Source organism: Aquarana catesbeiana, linkage group LG08 (assembly GCF_042186555.1).
Source record: "Aquarana catesbeiana isolate 2022-GZ linkage group LG08, ASM4218655v1, whole genome shotgun sequence".
NCBI classification, from domain to species: domain Eukaryota; kingdom Metazoa; phylum Chordata; class Amphibia; order Anura; family Ranidae; genus Aquarana; species Aquarana catesbeiana.
In genome coordinates this window covers 97,610,732-97,636,557 of record NC_133331.1, presented here as the reverse complement: position 1 = coordinate 97,636,557, position 25,826 = coordinate 97,610,732, and the positions used below count along the sequence as shown (strand labels likewise).

General features: G+C 44.7%; 1 protein-coding gene across 1 annotated transcript in view; it reads left to right on the top strand.

Annotated features, from left to right (window-relative positions):
* Nucleotides 1–1,212: 1,212 nt before the first annotated feature.
* FBXW4 (F-box and WD repeat domain containing 4) overlaps nucleotides 1,213–25,826 on the top strand; it is a 334,157-nt gene continuing 309,543 nt past the window's right edge. The window contains exon 1 of the mRNA XM_073596185.1: nucleotides 1,213–1,569. Within this exon, the coding sequence (XP_073452286.1) occupies nucleotides 1,271–1,569 (299 nt within the window). The 5' untranslated portion in view covers nucleotides 1,213–1,270. The remainder of the gene's footprint in view (nucleotides 1,570–25,826) is intronic.

Below are 25,826 nucleotides of genomic sequence, written 5' to 3'. Positions count from 1 at the left end.
GTGGAGGTCCCCTGTTCCTGGAAGTGTGGGAGGGTGTCCCCCTGTCCCTGGAAGTGTGGGAGGGTGTCCCCCTGTCCCTGGAAGTGTGGGAGGGTGTCCCCTGTCCCTGGAAGTGTGGGTGGGTGTCCCTTATCCCTGGAAGTGTGGGAGGGTGTCCCCCTGTCCCTGGAAATGTGGGTGGGTGTCCCCTGTCCCTGGAAGTGTGGGTGGGTGTCCCCCTGTCCCTGGAAGTGTGGGAGGGTGTCCCCTGTCCCTGGAAGTGTGGGAGGGTGTCCCCTGTCCCTGGAAGTGTGGGAGGGTGTCCCCTGTCCCTGGAAGTGTGGGAGGGTGTCCCTTATCCCTGGAAGTGTGGGAGGGTGTCCCCCTGTCCCTGGAAATGTGGGTGGAGGTCCCCTGTCCCTGGAAGTGTGGGTGGAGGTCCCCTGTCCCTGGAAGTGTGGGAGGGTGTCCCCCTGTCCCTGGAAATGTGGGTGGAAGTCCCCTGTCCCTGGACGTGTGGGTGGGTGCCCCCTGTCCCTGGAAGTGTGGGTGGGTGCCCCCTGTCCCTGGAAGTGTGGGTGGGTGCCCCCTGTCCCTGGAAGTGTGGGTGGGTGTCCCCTGTCCCTGGAAGTGTGGGTGGGTGTCCCCTGTCCCTGGAAGTGTGGGTGGGTGTCCCCTGTCCCTGGAAGTGTGGGTGGGTGTCCCCTGTCCCTGGAAGTGTGGGTGGGTGTCCCCTGTCCCTGGAAGTGTGGGTGGGTGTCCCCTGTCCCTGGAAGTGTGGGAGGGTGTCCCCTGTCCCTGGAAGTGTGGGTGGGTGTCCCCTGTCCCTGGAAGTGTGGGTGGGTGCCCCCTGTCCCTGGAAGTGTGGGTGGGTGCCCCCTGTCCCTGGAAGTGTGGGTGGGTGCCCCCTGTCCCTGGAAGTGTGGGTGGGTGTCCCCTGTCCCTGGAAGTGTGGGTGGAGGTCCCCTGTTCCTGGAAGTGTGGGAGGGTGTCCCCCTGTCCCTGGAAGTGTGGGAGGGTGTCCCCTGTCCCTGGAAGTGTGGGAGGGTGTCCCCCTGTCCCTGGAAGTGTGGGAGGGTGTCCCCCTGTCCCTGGAAGTGTGGGTGGGTGTCCACTGTCCCTGGAAGTGCGGGAGGGTGTCCCCCTGTCCCTGGAAGTGTGGGTGGAAGTCCCCTGTCCCTGGAAGTGTGGGAGGGTGTCCCCTGTCCCTGGAAGTGTGGGAGGGTGTCCCCTGTCCCTGGAAGTGTGGATAGGTGTCTCCTCTGTGCACAGACTGGCTCTCCCCGGTCACATGACTCAGGCCCTGCCATGGCTCCGAGGCTCAGCTCCTATCAGTGACCCGAGTAGCAGTCATGGGAGAGCGGGCAGTGCAGAGCTCACCTCACAACCAGAGCCGGCCATGGGTCCCCCCGTCCTTCTCCTACCAGAAGAGGTCCTCCTTCTCATCCTCTCCTACCTGGACCGCCAGGCCTTGGGGCGGCTCGGACAGGTGTGCAGGAAGCTCCGTCACTTCACTGGCCGGGACTCGGTATGGAGGAAATTAGCCCGGCGCGGCCTGAACACCGGCTTCCTACCGCACGGCGCAGACATGTGAGTCCCCCCCTCTCCTCCTTCACTCACCGCACAGGCTCCGGCCTACCCCGCCGACACATCTACGTCACTTGCGTTGTCGCTAAGGCGGCGGGGCAGTCGCGTTCTACGAGGTTTACGTAAGAAAGGAGCGTAAGAGGGCTATTCTGGAAGGCGGGTCTTCTCAGCTTGCCTCAGACAGTGCTGTGGAGATACAAGAATAGTCAGCAGATGGCTGCTCAGTCCTTATTTATTATTATTTATTTACATCTCAGAGTATGTACCGGTGTTCTGCTGAGAAAGTTCCGCTCGGCGGATAAGGACCCTCTCTATTGCGCAGGCTCTGCGTCTGCGCAGTAGGATCCAGCGGAAATAGCCGAAGATGAATAGGGGAAAATCAGCTGTACACGGCGCCTGTAAGAGGGCCGCTCGCCACGCTTCGGGCACGGCCTCGCTTTGCTCGGCTCTTTTTTATTCCCCCTCTAGGTCCACTTGGATGGTGGGGAAGGAACCTGGACCCAGGGCGCAGGCACCGTGTACAGCTGATTGTAGATTTTGTCCTTCGGCTATCTCCGGCGGCTGATAGTAGTTCGTACTGCGCAGGCGCTGCGCCTGCGCAGTACAGGGGGGGAACTTATCCGCCGAGGGAACTTTCTCGGCAAGACACCGGCCTACTGTGTGTGCAAAAGATATACAGGAACACTAAACACAGGTCCAGTACAAAAAAGTGATATGGAGGGGTTAGAGTGTGCCCCCCCAACCCCCAACATCACTAAAAGGCCAAACATACTATGGGCAATATACAAGAGATGGTCAGAGATTGCGGACATGATACAAGAGATGGTCAGAGACTGCGGACATGATACAAGAGATGGTCAGAGACTGCGGACATGATACAAGAGATGGTCAGAGATTGCGGACATGATACAAGAGATGGTCAGAGATTGCGGACATGATACAAGAGATGGTCAGAGACTGCAGACATGATACAAGAGATGGTCAGAGATTGCGGACATGATACAAGAGATGGTCAGAGATTGCGGACATGATACAAGAGATGGTCAGAGACTGCAGACATGATACAAGAGATGGTCAGAGATTGCGGACATGATACAAGAGATGGTCAGAGACTGCAGACATGATACAAGAGATGGTCAGAGTGTGCAGACAATGATACAAGAGATGGTCAGAGTGTGCAGACAATGATACAGGAGATGGTCAGAGACTGCAGACATGATACAGGAGATGGTCAGAGACTGCAGACATGATACAGGAGATGGTCAGAGACTGCAGACATGATACAAGAGATGGTCAGAGACTGCAGACATGATACAGGAGATGGTCAGAGACTGCAGACATGATACAGGAGATGGTCAGAGACTGCAGACATGATACAAGAGATGGTCAGAGACTGCAGACATGATACAGGAGATGGTCAGAGACTGCAGACATGCTGCAGGAGACTGTCAGAGGATGTGAACATGCAATAGGAGTTGTTGGAAACTGGGGGCATAGTTCAGGAGATAGTCATTGACAGGAGACATATTACACGAGGCTCAAAAAATGCACAAGTATCATCAATGGTGTAATAAATAAATAATGTGATAGTGTACTAAAATTTTTTAAAAATCAAGTCCAAATGGTGTAGGTGTCCAAGCAAAATTAAAATTCTACATAAAAATCTGTGAAAAGTGTCTTGGCATTCCAAAAAGATCCCATGTAAATTATTGTGATTGTTGTTTAAACTTTTCTTCTGGAACCCCCGCTTGTGTCCCCACTCACCAGAAGACCCAACCCCTGCAGGGGTAATGGGCAAGTAAAAGTAAATTCACTGGTAGGAATCGATCGGTGTCCCCCTCTGTGGTTCCACGATCTCCTTCCTGGTTGGGTTGTCACTGGTCCAGTCCTCAAGCTTGCTGCAGGTTCAGCTTCAAACTGGGCTTTGTTACTACACAGGGTATTCACTTGCAAGTCTCTGAAAGCAATTTTTCTCACTGGACTTATTCCCGCTTCACTGTGAAGTGGGAATAAGTCCAGTGAGAAAAATTGCTTTCAGAGACTTGCAAGTGAATACCCTGTGTAGTAACAAAGCCCAGTTTGAGACAGTGTGACTTCAGGGACACGCATCCACCCAGGTGTCATACCACAGCCACTGTGCCACTATAGACATCAGTTGGACTGCCTGCACGGAATACCTGTGCATCCCCCATGCAGGTAAACACAGCCTTACTCAGGCTTACAGTATAGCGGTGATCATCAACCCTGTCTTCAGGGCCCACTAACAGGCCAGGTTTGCAAGATAACTGAAATACATCACAGGTGATATAATTTGCTGCTCAGTGATTGCAGTATTCTAGTCTGCATCTCCCCAAGGTAATACATAAAACCTGGCCTGTTAGTGGGCGCTGAGGACAGGGTTGATGACCACTGCAGTATAGTACGCCCCGTGTGAACGAGACCTAAGTAGAGGTGCGCTTGGGTGTCCTGCATACCAATGATAAACTCGGGTGTGTTCACACATGAGTCTGAACCTATCTGAGCTATCCTGCTGAGAAGTTGTCAAACCCGACAGCCAATCATAGGCAGTGGAGGCGCTACTCTCAACACAGCATACATGTGGCTGCTGAGCATGAAATGCCTTTGCCGCCTATGATTAACTACCGGCTTTGACAGATTCCTGGCAGGATAGCTCCGGTGGGTCCTGAGCTCATCTCTAGCCAAACTAACCCTATTTATTTTACTCCAATGGACTCATATGAACAAAGAGGCAGGCTGCAAGGTGGGTATGACCCAATCCACAGCACACTGGAATAAAAAAGAGCGCAAGCTTGGCTAGAGATGAGTATGGAGGATGCCCAAGCTCATTTCTTCTTTTAAGCAGGGATAAGCTCAGGCGTGTTCGTATACCTGCCTGTTCTATCCTGCCAGGAAGCTGCCACTGCGGACTGCAAGTTATAGATGGCCATTGCCTTGAAAGATTAGGATTGGTGGTCCACAGGGACAGCTTCCTGCTAGCTCGGGCAGGTTCAGATTAGTGTCCAAACATGCCTGAGCTTATCGATACATGTAAGTATACTATTATAGCATGAGAAGAACATCTAAGGTAATTGGGGAAAAATAATTAATTAGGAGGGTGAAGTTTCTTTTTAAATACCTGGTTTACCTTACAAAAATGTAATAACTGCACCCACATTAATACAATTAAAAATTTACATTTATTATATTTTTGCATTGATGCCAGCAGAGCAATGCACAGGCTCCTACAGTAGGGTGACCAGACATCCCCGGTTTCTGGGGACAGTCCCCAGATTGAGGACACTGTCCCCGGACTAAGTCTGTCCCCAGTTTTGTCCCCAGATTGGATTTGAACATGGGCTGGGGCAATTTCAAAGACAGCCTGTGCAGAATAAAAAGAAAAAATCTGAATTGCACCCCCCACTCCTCTGCCGCTCCTACTAGCTTATGGGAGTTTATTTTTTTTCTATTATCTGTGCCCCTTTCTGATGATCATGTGCTGGTTAGAGCAGAGGGAAGTGATCTTCCTCTGCTCCCCACCCAGTAGTAGCTGGGGCCTGAAGAGTAAAGCCCCATACACACTATCAGATTTTCTGCTGATTTTTGTCTTCAGATTTACCAAAACCATGTAGTGCAAGGGCCTGCCTGATTGCATACAAATTGAAACTCTTAAGGTTTGACCTCATATTATATGGTTTTGGTAAATCTGAAGGAAAAAATCAGCAGAAAATCTGATGGTGTGTATGGGGCTTTAGACTTGACAGGCTGTGAGGCGGACGGCAGCGGCGGAGACGGGCAAAGAGTCGCCGATTGCTGCCATTACAAGTAAAAAAAAAATATTTCCCCGGATTTCATTTTAAAAATCTGGTCACCTTATCCTACAGACTATTTCCCCAACCTCTGTACAGAGGTATGGACTTTCTGTTGCAGGGCTAGAGGAAGTAAACAATGGACTACAAGTGCAGGGACGTCATCACACTTGTACTCCATTGAGGTCTAGGAGTTCCTTGGTGGCTGTGGCAGATGGGACTTGTAGTCTTTCTTTTCACAGATACTTGTGATTGGATGATGCAGCTGTGCAGGTGGAGCCACACACAGCAATACTAAATTCAAAAGAAAACAGGACGCTCCAGGAAGAACGACCCCATTAACTAGAGATTTGAGATTGAGGGGTTGGGGAATGTGTCCATGTTTCATGTTATACACTAAATATGGGTGTAACATAAAATATGGTCACCATAGTGGAATATGCTTTTAAAGGTAATTAAAACACAAGAACAAAAAATAATTTGCAATTTACCTGTCCTTAGATGTGGTGGTTCTAGTGGCCTTGACACTTCCTTTAAACTGAAAACAAAAGCAACATTATAGCCTATCCAAGCTATCATCTGTAAACTACAGAGGAACAGAGGAGACAAAAACGTGCTTGTAGTCCAAATCATGGGAGCATACTAGGGTGACAACCCGACCTTCCTTCATACATACAGTGAAGTGAATGTAGCCACCCTAGGAAGGGTGTCTATTATGGACAGGATTACTAGGTGAAAATAAAAAGATAAAAAAGCCTGAAGAGAGAAAACCAATGCAGCCACCACATGTAAGGACTTTTGAGCTGCAATGCATTACATTTTTGTTTTGGAGTTTAGATACACTTTAAGGGCACTTTCACATTGAGGCGCGGGGGTGTCGGGGGTAAAGCGCCGCTATTTTTGGCAGAGCTTTACTGTCATTTTAGTGTCGCTTTTCGGCCGCTAGCGGGCGCTTTTAACCCCTTCTAGTGGCCGCTGCTGAAGAGCTTTGCGGGCACTTTGGCAGCGCTGGCCATTGATTTCAATGGCTGGGGCGCTCCCGCAACGCCCCAAAGATGCTGCTTGCAGGACTTTTTTTCCCATCCTACAAGCACACCGCTCCAGTGCGGAAGCACTCGGGCTTTCACACTGGAGTGACAGGAGAGGCGCTTTGCAGGAGCTATTTTTAGGGCTATAGCGCCTGTAAAGTGCCTCAGTGTGAAAGTAGCCTAAAAGTGAATGGAATTCCCATCTGCAGTTGAGAATGAATGGAGGATTTTCCCTCACTTTTTGCTCTGATGACCTCAAAACGTTTGGGTTGCCCCTCACATTATGTGTTGGTGACAATGATCACAGGATAGGTTAGAGGGAGTGAATTTTCCCAGTGAGTATGCAGATAGTTTTAAAAACTTGACAAAGGATCCAGCCCTTCTCTACTCTAAAACTAAAACTAAAATTGCTTTTACATACACTTTAGAGTTCCTTCATGCCATTGACCTGCGCTGATCTGCAATAGATTAATGCAGATTGTTGCAAAGCCCTTCTATGTGCACCTTACTCAAAAAGCTAGTTATGAATTGGGGAGAATACCAGATCTAGCCTGATGATTGAAAAATGACCTGGCGACCTATCTTGTGAAAAAATTGCCAAAAAAGTTCAATGGAAAAGACTTTCACATGGTGCCCAGGGAGCTGGCCCATAGAATTGCCTTGCGTTGGAACTGAACAGATACATACATACATACATACATACATACAGTACATCCTTTTTGCTCCCCCCATCACAAATCCACAGGACATCATGATCTTTTAGGGATTAATGAAAATAGATCCTATAAGGAGAGGGCCCCCTACCTGCAGAGCCAATGCATGGTGGCTAAGGGAGTTGGAAACGCAGGCGTAGTGATACATTTCCTAAACATGACAAACAAGAAACTTCTATCTGATGATACCATCCTCCTGCCCCAGCAAATAGTCATTTTTGATAAAAAGCTATTTTAAAAAAATTAATTAATAAAAATAATTAAATAACTAACTACCCTACCACCTGTCCCAGCCTTTGCAGTAATAAGCTGAATTTCACAGTGTACTTTTTGGTAGTAGGGAGTTCTCCAAGCAAAGGTCACTTTACTGGGGTTGGTACAGTGTTTTTATCTCTGTGCTCTTTCATCACATTACAGTCTGGCACATGCACTAAGCTGAGGACAGGGCTGGGCCATAGAGCATCATGGAACTCTGTCTATAGTTTATGCCAAGGTGAAGATGGTCATTGGCTGAGTGGCCATTATTCTGCAATAGCAAAACCCTTCGGCTTGTTCCAAAGGACAAACTGGAGCAGGAGGAAGGACCACTGGAATAGTAGATACTATAGCTTGAGAGGTAGATTAGGTGACCCTATGATATCCGGCACCTCGTCCCTGGTAAATGGAAAATGGTGGCAACAGGGTTATTGGGATTATAACGGTGCCCAAAACAATAAAGAATACATAAGTTATATAAAATAAAAATGTATTAAATAAAACAACAAATATAGGGTTCAGTAAAATTAGCAGAGCATGATACAAATCATGTTTAATGGTCACTGATATCCATGTATAGTAGGTGATCAATACTTGATGTCATAACCCAACATGTTTTGCCAACAATGGCTTTCTCAGGGGATTTTTACGGACCACCAATATTCCATACAGCTCTAGTAATAAGATAATTTACATTATATATATATATATATATATTGGTTCTTTTGTCCTGTCCCCCACCACCAAACTCACAAAGGGAGCATCAGAGGATAACACAGAGCAAGTCCACAGAATTAGGAAGGGGAGGCACTGTGTGATCACAGGGGATATATAAGGACCAGGCTACAAAAAAGGCAGAAAAGAGTGACTTCCAAATATGTTTTAATGGACATAAAATTTATGTCCAAATTTTGGGCTAACATAGCCTCTATTATACTTACAAGACTCTGCTATAGACAGATTAGTGCAGGGGCGCCAGCAAATAACAGCAATCGTGCAATGTGGAGCTATCACATAATGACCACTACCAAGAAAAACAAAAACAATTCAATAATATTACTAGTAATGTAATCTCCGCCACTCATCACACAGCATATATAGACACAGCTACATATCCAGTACAAAGCTTTCAAGTGAAACTTTCATCATTAACCTACATATATCATTGAACCCATTAACCCCATAAGGAAACCTAGCCCAGGTTTGCAGTCATACACAGATGCATATAACCAAGTAGTAGATTCATACAAACTATCATCAAAACAGCACCAGTGTTTAGAGTGGAGTACACCACCTCCGACTCTTTTCTCTCGGCGGTTCTCACAGATCCTTGCCTGCCCTGCACTCACGGCAGGGACAAGGAAGATGCACATGCAGGTGCAGTGTGGGATGGGGCTTCACATGGGGGCTTCACAAAGCACCCCTGAACTCTGCACTCTGTACGTGGCTCACACTTGAATTCTACACTCTATACATAGTGCATCCCTTAACTCTGTGTATAGGGCACACCCGAAACTGCACTCTGTACATACCGCACCCCTGAACTCTGCACATAATGCATTCCTGGTATTTATTGCCCCTTTCAGATCTTACAGATACAACCAACCCTTTGAGGGCAACCATAAGGCTGATGTGGCCCACAATGAAATTGAGTTTGACACCCTGATATAGGGCATGGCAACAGGTTCACTTGATAACCTCCTATGCCAATATTTACAGAACCTAGGCGATAGAGATATTCCCTCTTTTTCCCTCCCTGTTCCTGTGTCAACTCAACAAATTGGGAATTTCCATTACTTTCTTTAGCAGTATTTCTGGTCCAATAGTGAGGTTGAATCTTCCCATCACCCACATGACTTAGTACTTGGTGGCAAAACCCTTGTTGGCAATCACAAAGGTCAGACGTTTCTTGTAGCTGGCCACCAGGTTTGCACACGTCTCAGGAGGGATTTTGTCCCACTCCTCTTTGCAGATCCTCTCCAAGTCATTAAGGTTTTGAGGCTGATGTTTGGTAATACCCATCCACAACCCATTTTCAATGCCCTGGCTGAGGGAAGGAGGTTCTCACCCAAGATTTGATGGTACTTGGCCCTGTCTATCGTCCCTTTGATGCGGTGAAGTTGTCCTGTCCCCTTAGCAGAAAAACACCCCAAAGCATAATGTTTCCACCATAAAGCGGGGGTTCACCCACACCGCCAAAAAAAAAAATATTAAAAGCCAGCAGCTACAAATACTGCAGCTGCTGACTTTTAATACATGACCACTTACCTGTCCCAGGGTCCAGCGATGTCGGCAGGGGACGCCGAGAACTCGCTCGGTTCTTGGCAGCTGCCGTCGCCATCCTAGGTGAGGGAATCAGGAAGTGAAGCGTTGCGGCTTCACTTCCCGGTTCCCTACTGCGCATGCGCGAGTCGCGCTGCACGTCCCAAGTGGTCCCCGCTCTCTCCTGGGAGCTGTGTGTTCCCAGGAGACAGCGCGGTGGGGACGGGAAGAGGCGTAGACTCCCATGGGAGTCTATGCCGGAAGTGGGTACAAATACCTGTCTTAGACAGGTATCTGCACCCCCCTCCCCCCTGAAAGGTGCCAAATGTGACACCGGAGGGGGGGAGGGTTCCGAAAAGCGGAAGTTCCATTTTTGTGTGGAACTCCGCTTTAATGTTTGACGGTGGGGTTGGTGTTCTTGGGGTCATAAGCAGCATTCTTCCTCCTCCTCCAAACACGGTGAGTTGAATTGATGCCAAAGAGCTTGATTTTGGTCTCATCTGGCCCCACAAGACTTTTATCCAATCCTCCTCTGAATCATTCAGATGTTCATTAGCAATCACCAGACGGGCCTGTACACGTGCTTTCTTGAGCAGGGGGACCTTGCGGGCGCTGCAGGATTTCAGTCCTTCATGGCGTAGTGTGTTACCAACTGTTTTCTTGGTGACTATGGTCCCAGCTGCCTTGAGATCATAGACAAGATTCTCCTGTGTAGTTCTGGGCTGATTTCTCACCGTTCTCATAATCATTGAAACACCACGAGGTGAGATCTTGCATAGAGCCCCATACCGAGGTAGGTTGACAGTTATTTTGTGTTTCTTCCATTTGCGAATAATCTCACCAACTATTGTCCCCTTCTCACCATGCTGCTTGTCGATGGTCTTGTAGCACATTGCAGCCTTGTGTAGGTCTACAATCTTGTCCCTGACAGTCTTGGCCATGGTGGAGAGATTGGAATTTGACTGATTGCCTTCCATGGACAGGTGTCTTTTATACAGGTAACAAGCTGAGATTAGGAGCACTCCCTTTAAGGGAGTGCTCCAAATCTCAGCTTGTTACCTGTATAGAAGACACCTGGGAGCCAGAAATCTTGATGATTGATAGGGGATGAAATACTTATTTCACTTATTAAAATGCAAATCAATTTAGAACTTTTTTTGAAATGCGTTTTTCTGGATATTTTTGTTGCTATTCTGTCTCTCACTGTTAGAATAAACCTACCGTTAAAATGATAGACTGATCATTTCTTTGTCAGTGGGCAAACATACAAAATCAGCAGGGGATCAAATACTTTTTTTCCTCACTGTGCATATGTAAATGTTAGCAGAAACATGCATACAGCGTACAATACGCTCCTCCGTACGCAGGTCCCCCGATACGCTCCATACGCAAATCTTTCCATTTTTAGTTGATTCAGTGAACCCCTGTGAACCAGTATGAACCACTGTACATGGGCCCATAGAATACAACACTGCTGCTTTTAGATCTATATAAACTACGAGTCTCAAAATGGGGTATGGTATGCCCATGTGCATGAGCCTTTAAATGAGGTATTTTAAAATAAACACAGGTTAACCTTATTTACTATCTTTCACTTTGCTGGACAAACAACTTTTATTTCTTTAGTAAAACAACCCTATTGTGTGTCTCTTTTCTGGTTTTCATATCCCATGCTTTTAAGTGATTAAAAGTCATGTGATCTTTATTGGCAGATCTGGAAGCCTATGTATATTTAAAGATGTTTTGATATGCACATCAGAGAACAATAAAAAGAAAATTCCACGTGCATTATAAAATAAACTTTGGAGCAAATACTCCAATTGAAGAAATGGCCTAAAGTTTAGTTGGATTTGTAATTGTCTTGCCTAGTGTGGTTTTACTATTCTGGCTTTTATTTATTTATTTGATTATTTTTCCAGCTAGATTTGCAGAATCTATTTATAGTGAGATTATTAATGTCTGCCAGTGAAGTTCAGTTCAATAAACTATTAAAAAACTTCTTTCAACAAGTGATAGCGACCTAGGGTGGGATTAGTGTATAGAAAACAGTTTGTGACACCCGTTATAATGCGTCATTGTTTTGACAAGGAGGTCACAAGGTCACGATATGTATGTTGATGGCGTCTCTGAAAGAGCGGGTGAAGTAAATCTTTTTCCTAACAATTATCTTGAATTTATTTGCAGCCATAATAACATTGTTATAGTACAAATGTACACAGTAACAATATTCTGCCCTAAAAATAATTGGATGATGCGTGTCTGCTAAATGTGACGTCTTAGATCATCTAAACGTGTAATTGTTATCCATAATAATGAATGATTCTAATACTGTATGTAAAAGAAAACTTTGGGTCATTTTAGTGATTTGAGAATTGTTTAAAAAGGGCTATGGCATATTAAAGTGATTCTAAAGTTTTCATAAAAAAATAAAATAAAATAACAAGTTATGCTTACCTGCTCTGTTCAATGCTTTTGCACAGAGCAGCTCTGAACCTCCTCTTCTGGGGTCCCCCCTTTCTCCCAGTGCCCCCATAGCAAGCCGCTTACTATGGGGGCACTCGTGCAGGCTCAATCTCGAGCTGCACTGTGTGCATCTATTGGCACACATTGCGGCTCAGCCCCATTCTCCGCTTTCTGCTCATAGGAGATGAATGACAGCAGCAGAAGCCAATGGCTGCCTCTGCTGCTGATCCTCCTCTGAGAGAGAGGGAGAGAAGAGTAGCACTGCTGCAGACAGGTACAGTGCTGGATCGAGATCGGCCTCAAGTAAGTATTTCAGGAGGGGCTGGGAGATTGGGGGGAGCTGACATCAAACTTTTTTTTTTTTTTACCTTTAAAGTGGTATTAAAGGCAGTTTTTTTTTTTTTTTTAAAATAACAAACGTTATACTTGCCTGCTCTGTGCAATGGTTTTGCACAGACAAGCCCCGATCCTCCTCTTTTCGCGTCCCCTGCAGGCGCTCCTTGCCCCTCCCTTCTACCAATGCCCCCATAGCAAACAGCTTGCTATGGGGGCACCGAGTAGGCTCGCTCGCAAGCAGCTGCCCAGTGTGTCCATTCACACACGGAGCATGACTTGGCCCCGTCCCCACTCTCTCCTCATTGGCTCACTGGTTGTGATTGACGGTAGCAGGGGCCAATGGCTCAGTCAATGCAGAGGGAGAAACATGGGAGAGTTGAGGCTCCCGTGCACAGCACTGGAGAAAGGTCGAGCTCGGGTAAGTGTAAAGGGGTCCGGGGGGCTGCTGCACACAGAAGATTTTTTACCTGCATGCATAGTATACATGCAGTAAAAAAAACCTTGAGCCTTTACAGCCACTTTAATGGAGAGAATGCATCGTGAGTAAAAAAAAAATATCATTCACAACTGCTTTAGCCTTTTTTTTTGGGTAGGGGCAACTATAATTTTTTTTTATGTTGGTAATTAATACTTTGTAGTGTTCTTTTGTGGAATATACTGTACAGTATATAATACTGTTGTAAAAGAATACACAGCTCATTCGTCTGAAAATAAATACAATTCCTATATTTAAATAAACCACAAGTAAACACCAAGGGTGGCCACAGATAGCCCCATAATTACTAGTGATGCTCTAATTTAACACATCACTTGCATTAACGGGCCATTTCTGAAGCCCTAGGGGGTGATGAGTAGCTTCTCAGGGGGTTGGAGGTGCTCGTTATCACACAGGGAGATTTTCTAATTTGTTGTGAAATACTCATGCCACTGTCAACACCAGGCAAGAATCACACTGGTTCTCAGAGCTGAAACAACGTGTTCAATTATGGGCAAATATCTCCCCAACCTGTCATTCTCAAGAAGATTTCTACCTGCCTGGGCCTATTCACCACAACAAACATGCATCTGTATTATATAGTGTACTACAATGGACAGAGATTAATGTTTTGTGCATTGTCCAAAAAAATGATGCAGGTGTGTTCAGGGCCTATTCAGATTTTATGGGCTGCCTTAATGCAACACTTCATTTTTAGCACAGTGGTTTGAACAAGCCCATTTTGTCCAGCCATGTTGCATAAAATGTTAGGGCCACATTCACACTATATTGGGGAGCCTTGCCCAGTTCAAGCCCCAATGCATAGACAAGGCAATCTGACGTATGTTCTAATGTTTAATTTCACACCAAAGTGCTGCAGTGGTGTGTGCTGAAAAGATGTAGGACAGGATGCATTGTTTTTACACAGTGCAGTGTGATCAGGCCAATTTTGCAATACGACACGGTGTTACTCTTATGCCACGTACACAGGTTCGGCATTTTGGTCAGAAAAAGCTCTGATGGTTTTTCCGACAGGATTCCGCTCAAGCTGTCTTGCATACACACGGTCACACAAAAGTTCTCTGAATTTTCGACCGTCAAGAACGCGGTGATGTACAACACTACGACGAGCCAAGAAAATGAAGTTCAATGCTTCCGAGCATGCGTCGAATTGATTCCGAGCATGCGTAGGAATTTTGCGTGTCGGATTTTGTACAGACGATCGGAATTTCCGATCAGAACTTTTTCCGACCGAAAAATTGAGAACATGCTCTCAATCTTTTGCTGGCCGAAATTCCGCCAGCAAAAGTCCGATGGAGCATACACGCGATCGCATTTTCCGACCAAAAGCTCTCATCGGACTTTTGCTGGCGGAATTTCCGATCATGTGTACGGGGCATTACAGACAATTGCACAGGCATGCAACGCTATTCCCAAATTAAATTTGTCTTTTTTTTCACCACAAATAGAAATTTCTTTTGGTGGTATTTGATCACCACAGCGTTTTTTATTTTTTGCACTATAAACAAAAAAAGGCCGTCAATTTTGAAAAAAACCCCCAATATTTTTAACTTTTTGCTATAAAACATATCCAAAATATATATATATATATATATATATATATATATATATATATATATATTAATAATAATATATATTTTTTCATAAATGTATGCCGGTATGTATTCTACTACATAGTTTTTGGTTAAAAAAAAGCTGCTGACTTTTAAAATTATTACACTTCCCTGTCCTGGAATCCAGCGATGTCGGCACCCCAGCCAGCAGTGAAGCCTTGCGAGGTCCAACAGAAGTGGGGACAGGTACCTGTCAAAAATAGGTGCCAGCTCCCCCCTCCCCCCCGAAAGGTGCCAAATGTGGCAGGAGGAATCAGATAAGTAGAAGTTCCACTTTTTGGGTGGAATGCCGCTTTAAGCAATGTTCTTAGAATAGGCTGATATCTTCTCCATGTGTGATTCTCAGTTAGAAAGACATGCAGACAGTTTCCATCCCCTTGTGCAACAATGCACCAGAGAAACCACCACCTTAAGGCCCCTTTCACACAGTAATGTCCGTTTTCATGGACTTTGTTTGCACAGCAGGAATCGCTCTGTTGATCCCCGCTGAACCGGCAGATGACAGGTCCGTCTCCGATCACTGTGGAGAGATGGACCTGTCAGATTTCTGCTCTCCGCTATAGGGGGAGGAGATGAAAACGTATCCACCTGTCCCTTTTCATCCAATCCGACCTGCCAGACGGATGGAAAATAGGGTTTCCATCCATCTTAATTTAGCGGACTGGAGTGGATGTCAGCGGACATGTCACCGCTGACATCCGTCGCTCCATGCGTGGAGCATCCGTTCAGGTTTTCCTAAAAAACTGACAGGCGGACCTGAACGGTCCGCATGCGTGAAAGTGGCCTAAGGCTACATTCACACCTGAGCGTTTTTACCGCAATTTTGTACAGGTCACCAATGTAAAAAGCAGAAAAACGCCTGTAATCTGCCCCAAAGAAGCTCATGTTCTTTTTTGAGCTTAAGGCACCTTTCACGCTTGTGTGATTTGTCTGTGACTTGGGACTGCAAAGTCGTATGACAAGTCATACCCGATGATTTCCAATGAGTACCATTCATATCTGTGACTTTGAGTTGCACCGACTTCAAAGTAGTCCCTGTACTACTTTGGTCCGAATTTGATGTGAGTTACACAGGCATTCCCTGAAATCGCGTTGGTAAAATTACGCAACTTTGAAGTCGCTCTAGTGTGAAAGGGGCCTAAGGCGTTTTTCAGGCATTTTGCTTCAGGTGACAAAACGCTCAGATGTGAACAGATGCCATTGAAATGGATGGGATTTTGCTTGTTGGGCGTTTTACAGGCCTTTTTACGAGCCTTTTATGAGCTGAAAATGCTCAGGTGTGAGCCTAAATGAAAAAAAATGCCTGCTTACCAGCAGTACTGGACCTTTAAGAAATGCCAGTAGCGTTTCTGCTGAGTACCCTGCCAGGGCCTTTTAAAGATGCTCATAGGGGGTTCTGTGGGCCACAATAAAGGGCATCCAACCCTAGTCCCCATGTTGACAGGCTCAAAACCAAAAAATGCTCCACACAATATAAAATCCAATAACATTTTATTAAAAAGAATAGAGTCGCACTTACAGTTATGCAGACATGTATGCTTAAAATATCTCGCCGGCCAGGATAAAATCAAACACCTGCAGTTCCCCGGGACTTGTGGTATACAATGATGTCACCACATCCTCCGACCTATGCGTTTCGTCACGCACGAACGTCGGATGTTGTCCCAGTATGCAATACGCTGTGGGACATAAAGTTGAAATTTTTTGACATTTCAATAAAGGGAAAAAAGGTAAACAGTGTAATGTGTTTTAAGAACACATTGCACCACCCCTGCTAAACACACCAGTGCGTGCACATTATACATAACATAATGTGTACCTGCTTTTGTGAATGGGCCCTTAAAAGTAAGCACACAAAAGTTACTGCTTGGAGCTCCGGCACTACACACCTGGAATATTTCCCTATTGGTTGGTAGGGCTTCTAAGATTGCATTGCGGGATGTATGGAGCATTGTATTCCACTAAAATTAAATAGCTGACTTTTACTAGGCTGATAAATTCCCCCATATTAGTGGGTATCTGCTTTATAAGCCAATGGGTAAGTTGGATTTGTGGTAACACCTTTTGTATCGAAGGTAATCTGCAGCATATTAGTTTTGAATCTATTTTATTTATTTATTTATTTATTTTACTCTTATACATTTAGTTTTGGGTAATTTTTATATTGTTTTGTTTTCAATATATTTACTATTCTTCTTGTATTTAACTGTGTATAAAATTTTTATTTTCCAAATAAATATTTAATACTACGTGCACCAATGATTCTTTTGTCAAAAGGCATTATGGTTCTCTAAACTGAGAACACTGTGGCCATATTTAGGCAATAATGTAAGGCTCCATTCCCTGCACATTTTCTTACATAGCCAGGGATTCCCTGCCATGTATGTGAATGGGCCAGGTGACATCAGTGGTTGGTAAGGATGCAGCAGGTGCTGCTTGGTTAACAACCATTGACAGGCAGTGTAATAGTCACTTCATTGCTATAGCCATATTTGGACAATGATTTTACCACTATTCTCACCCCTTCCTTTATATAGCCAGTGCCAGCTCTGGGAGCTTTCATTTGGCTAGTGTTACAGCTGGGGATCGGTCGAGTGCGACGGGTCATCGTACTCATTATACTCATTCACGGGGAGATTCACGGATGTGATTATCCTTTTAAGGGGCCCTTGTCCTCATCAGCATGAAACAAGGTGCTTTGCCAAGGTGTTTTTCCACCTGGCAAGCCCCCACCCCCCATGTTGAGGGTCCCCACCTTTACTGGCTAGCCAGGCTGCATCCTCTGATAAGGGTCTGGTTTTGAATTTTAGGGGGCCCCATTCATTTTTTTTGTTTTGTGCTTGGACCTCAAGCATTTTTGTTTGTTTTGTTGCATGAGATACCCTTTCAAATCCATACCAGACTCAAAGGGTCTGAAATGCATTTTGGGGGAACTTAATTTTTTTTGTCATTCTTATTCTAAGATGTGCTACAGCAAAAATGACTAACAAAGAAAAACCCCTTCAAAGTTCCCCCACAATCAGGGCTGGGGCTACCACTAGGCAAACTAGGCAGCCGCCTAGGGCGCACTGCCATCTAGGCTGCCCGGCCGCTGGTTTCCCTACTCTCTGTCTCCCGCCCATCTCCGTGCTATGTAGGTTTTCGGTGGGGTGGTGACTGTATGCAGGGGATGCCTCTGTCTACAGCCTGTAACTAACTCGGGCATCAGCTACCCTGTCCCTAAGTAAGTATTGTCAGAGGTGCAGCACAGCACTGGAGGACTGTGTCCCGAAGGAACGGGAGCACACATCCCCTACACGCAGCCGCCTCTATGATCAATGACCTGTCTGTCTCTCCCTCTCTGAGTCTCTGCCTCTGCCCATACGTGATTCCTATACCGAGTCATGTGACCCCGCCCCCCGACATGCCACCGCCATTCGTAGAGGCCGCTCTCCCTCTCAGCCTGTCCTGTACCGTTTCAGCGTGTGCTATAACCTAATCAGATTGGAGTAGTGAGCGCTCCGGGGCTGGTCACAGCTGGAGTCTGGAGGCACCGAAGCAGGGTTTGTTCCTGGCACTGGCAAGGTCGTCAGATGTATGTAGAGCCCTGGTGAATAAAGAACACTGACACTGTATTAGGAATCAGGTAGGTCAGTATAATGGTAAGGTAGGTTAGTGTGTGGGTCAGGTAGATCAGTGTAGTGGTCAGGTAGGCTAGTGTAGTGGCCAGGTAGATCAGTGTAGTGGCCAGGTAGGCTAGTGTAGTGGCCAGGTAGGTCAGTGTAGTGGCCAGGTAGGTCAGTGTAGTGGCTAGGTGGGTCAGTGTAGGTGTCAGGTAGGTTAGTGTAGGGGTCAGGCAGGTCAGTGTAATGGTCAGGTAGATCAGTGTAGGGGTCAGGTAGATCAGTGTGGGGGTAAGGTAGGTCAGTGTAGGGGTCAGGTAGGTCACATGGGCAGGGCAAAGGAGGTGGGGTCAGGGGCGGAGCCAATGTGGGCGTCAAAATGAGGTTTTGCCTAGGGTGTCAAAAATCCTTGCACCAGCCCTGCCCACAATGCATAACAGACCCTTAGAGGTCTGCTATGTATTTTGGAGGACCTTTGGAGCCTGTGTGCCATTGTTCCTTTTAAAAAAGAAGCAGGAAGGAGATGTCATTTGACAGCAATTCAAAACTCTTTTTTCCTTTTTAAATGTCAGTGCTAAATAAATTCACTGCTACCACCGCATGGAATTAGAAAAAAAAAAAAAGTTTTTGCATTGGTACATGTTACCCAGGGTAGTGCCCACTCCCCATGTTATATTTTTGACACCCCATTGCATATTAGCCTCAAAAGTGTGCATTTTTAATTTGACAGATTCGGCTCATATTGATTTCAGCGGAGTTTGGCTTCGGTATCCACTATCCAAACTTCTTTGCATTCAGCAAACCGAACCCAATGCAGTTTGTCTCATCATTAGACTTCTGCTACCTGCTACCCCTCAGCAGCCTTGGTTTAACTTCATTCATTCATTTCTTTTGTACAGCAAACGTTCATTTTAACAAAATTGCCTTCAGACTCAAAACATACAGCCTTTCTGTTGAATGCCTTAAACCTATCTTGGTTTCCATCCTACAGTGGGGACGGAAAGTATTCAGACCCCCTTAAATTTTTCACTCTTTGTTATATTGCAGCCATTTGCTAAAATCATTTAAGTTCATTTTTTTCCTCATTAATGTACACACAGCACCCCATATTGACAGAAAAACACAGAATTGTTGACATTTTTGCAGATTTATTAAAAAAGGAAAAATTGAAATATCACATGGTCCGAAGTATTCAGACCCTTTGCTCAGTATTTAGTAGAAGCACCCTTTTGATCTAATACAGCCATGGGTCTTTTTGGGAAAGATGCAACAAGTTTTTCACACCTGGATTTGAGGATCCTCTGCCATTCCTCCTTGCAGATCCTCTCCAGTTCTGTCAGGTTGGATGGTAAACGTTGGTGGACAGCCATTTTTAGGTCTCTCCAGAGATGCTCAATTGGGTTTAAGTCAGGGCTCTGGCTGGGCCATTCAAGAACAGTCAGGGAGTTGTTGTGAAGCCACTCCTTTGTTATTTTAGCTGTGTGCTTAGGGTCGTTGTCTTGTTGGAAGGTAAACCTTCAGCCCAGTCTGAGGTCCTGAGCACTCTGGAGAAGGTTTTCGTCCAGGATATCCCTGTACTTGGCCGTATTCATCTTTCCCTCGATTGCAACCAGTCGTCCTGTCCCTGCAGCTGAAAAACACCCCCACAGCATGATGCTGCCACCACCATGCTTCACTGTTGGGACTGTATTGGACAGGTGATGAGCAGTGCCTGGTTTTCTCCACACATACCGCTTAGAATTAAGGCCAAAAAGTTCTATCTTGGTCTCATCAGACCAGAGAATCTTATTTCTCACCATCTTGGAGTCCTTCAGGTGTTTTTTAGCAAACTCCTTGCGGGCTTTCATGTATCTTGCACTGTGGAGAGGCTTCCGTCGGGCCACTCGGCCATAAAGCCCCGACTGGTGGAGGGCTGCAGTGATGGTTGACTTTCTACAACTTTCTCCCATCTCTCGACTGCATCTCTGGAGCTCAGCCACAGTGATCTTTGGGTTCTTCTTTACCTCTCTCACCAAGGCTCTTCTCCCCCAATAGCTCAGTTTGGCCGGGCGGCCAGCTCTAGGAAGGGTTCTGGTCGTCCCAAACGTCTTCCATTTAAGGATTATGGAGGCCACTGTGCTCTTAGGAACCTTAAGTGCAGCAGAATTTTTTTTGTAACCTTGGCTAGATCTGTGCCTTGCCACAATTCTGTCTCTGAGCTCTTCAGGCAATTCCTTTGACCTCGTGATTCTCATTTGCTCTGACATGCACTGTGAGCTGTAAGGTCTTATATAGACAGGTGTGTGGCTTTCCTAATCAAGTCCAATCAGTATAATCAAACACAGCTGGACTCAAATGAAGGTGTAGAACCATTCAAGGATGATCAGAAGAAATGGACAGCACCTGAATTAAATATATGAGTGTCACAGCAAAGGGTCTGAATACTTAGGACCATGTGATATTTCAGTTTTTCTTTTTTAATAAATCTGCAAAAATGTCAACAATTCTGTGTTTTTCTGTCAATATGGGGTGCTGTGTGTACATTAATGAGGAAAAAAATGAACTTAAATGATTTTAGCAAATGGCTGCAATATAACAAAGAGGGAAAAATTTAAGGGGGGCTGAATACTTTCTGTCACCACTGTATGTCATGTCCACTCCTATGACATCATGCTTGCCAGAGTCCACTGCCCGCTGAAAGCAGGGTGCTCCTGCAGCTCATCACTGACAACATATATACATGAAAAATGGCACACCAGAGGGGCAAATGTATATATGTCTCTTGGAGCATATACAGTACTTACCATTCCTTTGCTTCCCCACCTCTCTCTTTAATACTTAGAACCAAAAGAAATATCTGGAACTTTCAGGTTTTGGAGGGACATGTGTTTTGACAGTGCTGGGATACAGTTAGACCATAGCCTTGTAAAAGCTGCAAGTCTGATGACTTGTAATGCTAATCACACATTAGTGAAATTATGTTTCAAAAGTTTTGTTTTCAGAACATTTGTTTGATTTTAGGTAAGTAGGTGGTAGGTGGTGTGTCCTAATAGATACGGCACCTCATCCCTGTTGAAAAATTCTCAAATTTGGGAAAGGGAGGGGGGATGGGATTATTGCGGTGCCACCAATGAAATAGAACAATTTTATTGCAAAATCATCTTATTTATTTTATTTAGTATCAAAAATACTAAAAAATGTACATTAAACATACATGCATAGAAAAAGCTCAGAAACACAAAAGCAAAAGTACAATTCAAGATATTGACTGTCACCAAATGATGTTGAAGGGTGATCGTGGTCATTGATTCCCAACTAGTTTCGCCAAAACATTAGCTTCATCAGGGAAGTATATGAATTAAATGCAGAGAGTAAAAGCACCGAAACAGAAGAAAAGGAGTATAATATTAAATCCACATAGTCTTGCAGCGTTGAGGTAAACCATCACATCGCAAAGCGGTCAAATTGCTGTTCAACTATATCCCTGGCCCCCCAGTCCCCACACCCGGAACATACCATGCAGAAATTCCAGGACACAAGGGAGATAACACCAGCGCACTGGGAATGGTGGTCACACTCAGCCCAGTAATAGGCTACAGGGGAATTAGAAGGCGCCTAAGGAATAAAAATTAGCATATAAATATTTAGAGATTCTTTTATTATTATCAATAAAGGGAACTCGGCCTCAATTACATACCCTAGTTATATGCAAAAACGGAACACTCGATGTTGCGCTGGGGGGGATTCACAGCGCAATAAATATATACAAAAATCGCATGATTTGAGTATAACCAAAAAAACTGAAAAACAGGATTTGAGGAAATTAGTGTAGATGACCTTAACTACATATGAATTAATTAAATCAGATGACAATTGTTAACATTAAATTGGGGGGCATAGTAGATAATTAATATATTGAAAGGGCTTACCAAAAAGATGCATATAGCTGGAAAAAATGCATCCTATAAATGAAGTTCCGCCAGTGTGTAGGCTGAGCGTTGGAACCTCCCCAGCATGTCCTTCGATTGGCAATAGCTATGTTAGATAATCTACAAATCAATGCATGTAAAAATGCTATCAGCATAAAGTCCGGCTAATGTAGCCACATATAAAATTGATGGTAAGAATGAAAAGGCTTAGGCGCCGGCTAAGAAGGAGGGAAGTATAAAGTTTTTTTACCTTTAACATATATCACCAGTTCCCCATAGTGGTCCCGCAGCAGATAGATGTAATTTGCTGAAGTGTGGCTGCCTTTTAAGACCCCCACCTGATCAGCATGATGATAATCGGCCAATCAGGAGCGGACGGGGCGCATGCGCAGTGGCCGAAATCATCTGCCTACATTACCCATAGATCCAAGCGCCGATCGCGTCACATGGCCGCAATTGCCAGTGACACGATCGATAGATGTTTGATTTTCTAATGGTTCATCGTGTTAAATCAACGTTTATTTTCAACTGTGGTGGCAAGAAAATTTGAAAGATCAGGATGGAAAATTTTTCTCAAATGAATTAAATTCAAACTGTAAATGTGGTTTTAGTTTAGGAAAAATCGTACATATGCATAATCATACATGTTGTGTAAGTTCTTTGCACAAAATAAACCTGTTTAATACGTCCGGTATTCCATTCAAATATCAGGCCTGGATGAAATTTTAAAGTGCTTTTGAACAAAATGAGTTTACTCAACAATGGCAAGATTAAATGTTCTGATGAAGGATTTTTCATAGCTTCCATTCAAACATTCATCCAAAATTCTACCGTGTATGGCCAGCTTAACATATAGACCTTTCTGTTTACTTACATTGGGGGAGCGAAGGAAAGGTGAGTATGGAGGCCTACTTGGGCAAAGTTCAGATTGACCTTAAAGCTGAGTTAAAAGTAAGGCCCCTTTTACATGGGCTGTTTGATCAGTTCCGCCTGTCAGTTTTTCAGACCTGATCGGACCCTCCAGTCTTTTCTATGGAGCGGCAGGTGTCAGCGGACACATGTTTGCTGACACCTGCCGCCATCCGATCCTGTCCACCAAAAACAGACAGATGGTGGTCCTATTCCCCATCCATCCAGTGGATCGGATCAGATGGAAACGGAACGGTGGTCCATTTCTATCTGATTGCCCCATAGAGGAGAGCGTGACTGTGTCCGTATACGCTCTGCATAGCAGAGCGGACTCAGACCTGTCATCTGCCTGCCCAGCGGGGATCAGTGAAGAGATCCCCGCTGAGCAAGTGGATTCCACTTAATGGAGACGCCCGTGTGAAAGGGGCCTAAGTTTGTTTGTTTTTTACCTCCATGCAATTTTGGTATGCATGGCACCTGCACAGAACTGGTTGCCCAGTCCATATTTCTGCAATGTATTTTGTTACCTTGAACAGAATGAAAAACAGTATTGTCATTTTGCATCATTTGTGGCCCAGTCGAGATAACTGTTATAATACTTTCCACATGAGTTAATAAAAAGAGGTTTATTTTATATTTAAAATAGTCTTGCACGGCAGGAAATATCCCATCTTAGCAAGCACTTAAAATGGTTTACAGGGGGAAACTTGTCTACATCCCACCTTCCCCAGTATGGTAAGTGCAAATCCTCCTTTTCTCTCTTCAGAACTTGTAAAGCAGAAATCTCCTGTTTTTCATATCAAAATTAACCAGACTCCAAAAGTTGTTATTTAAATTCCATAATGTGACCTCCAGTAGATTTAGAACAGACATGCCGATAACTAGGACTGTTTATGAACTTGTTTCAGGAAACGTCTGCACGCATTGATATAGGTTTGAAAATGTGGTCTTCATTGAAGCTAACGTATAGTGTTCAGAAAAAACTCTGTGCATTAGAAACTTGTAGACAGGTATGCTACCATTTACAAGGGTTGTCATTCTTCTAGTTGGTTTACTACCTAGTGACTCGCTGACCCAGAACAAGCATGTGCGTGTTAGTTTGGTTACTTCATATTCACATACTTCTTATAGACCAGTGACTTTCTGTGTAGTATAGCAAGGATGAGGATGATGGTCCTGGAAACTACACCTCTAAATCCCAACTCTGGGTTAGGGTACACCTCCCTTTGTCAGTTTTAAGAAAATTTCCTCATACAATCCTTTTTTATGTCCTCTGGTAGGTCATGTGACAATCATGGTCCTCATTTTGTGATCTCAAGTGGTGGATGGCCCTGAATGCTGCAAAGAACATTGCTCATGTAGTGACATAGGCGGTGCCATCTGCAGCAATCTCATTTGAAACAGACCAGTGTGTCCATGACACTTGAAGCTGCTTGTGTGGTCATATTGAAAATAGGGACCCTCCAATTTAGCAGTCAGTTTAGGAAAATATATAGCAAGACTTATGGCCCGTACACACAATGCGAATCAATATCGTACGAAGGAAGAATCGTATTATTTTCGGATCGTGTGTACACTACTTTCGACAGCCGATCACGACAGTTCATCCGATATTATTCGATCGGACATGCACGAAAATTTTCCTCGTACGATTCCAGATCGTACGATTTTTGTTTAGTCAGTATAGTTGTCGTCCGAAAATACAATACAAATACATTACAACATATGACATCACTTCTGATTTTTTTTTTTTTCTGTCGTACGAGAATTTTTGTGACTTTACCTATCCAATTTCTACTTGCGACTATTAAGCGAAAAAGGTCGTACGATCTGTCGTATGATATTCGGATCGTGTGTACGAGCCATTACATCAGTTTCTAAAGTTCATGAGGAGAAAACAACCAACAATAAAATTAGCATAAATGCTTTCGGTGTATGTTAGTCAATGGGCAGGGTGCAAAATTGGAGCTTCAGTTTAAAGGATAGCACGGAAATGAATTTTTCTCCAAAGTGGGTTTAAAGTGGATGTAAACCCTCACCTATACCCAGTGAAGTAAACAGTCTCAGATGATACACAGAGATGAAACAAATCTCCCTATATAGGTTTTACATGTACATCTTCTATTTTCATCTTGCTATATTCTTTTGAATTCTTCCATCGGGTAAGAATTTTGACTTCCTCATCCTGCACTGTTAGAGAAGGCTTGGATTAAATTGGGAGCAGCTGATTGGAGGAATGGCACCCCCCCCCCCCCTTCTCCACATTGGTAGAAGAATGAAAATGCTTTCGAAGCTCTGCTCTGAGATGGCAGAGTAACTGCTAATCTATTTATAACCCCCCCCCGACACAAACTTTTATCTCCCGTCTCGGAGAACGTGTGAGAAGTTATCAGGCTGATAACAGAGCTACGGAGCAAGAGACAGATATGGGACATAGTGTTTTGGAGAGAGATTAGAAAACACTACAGATATATTTGCCCAGCTCAAATTTCATGAATCAGGTTTGCATTCACTTGAATAAAAGTGCATATGTACAATGTATGACATATGAGATTTTTTTTATACAGTTTAATGTACAGTAAGTGGAAACAACCCTGATATGCAAGAACAGAATCGCCATTTCACCTCAGATGGCACCCAATAAATGTTAGGGAGTTATGACATTTAGAGAAATATTGCTAGCCATGTGCGATAATAGATTGTCCACAAGTTTTTCTTGCAACTTCCTGCCAGCATGTGATCAGTTTCCTCAGTTTTTTACTCTTACAAAAGATTTGTTTAGGGACAAATTTAGAATTTTGTACTTACAGTGGAACGTTACCCATAACTTGATAAAAAAATAACGTTCTTTAGCAAGGGACATACATTC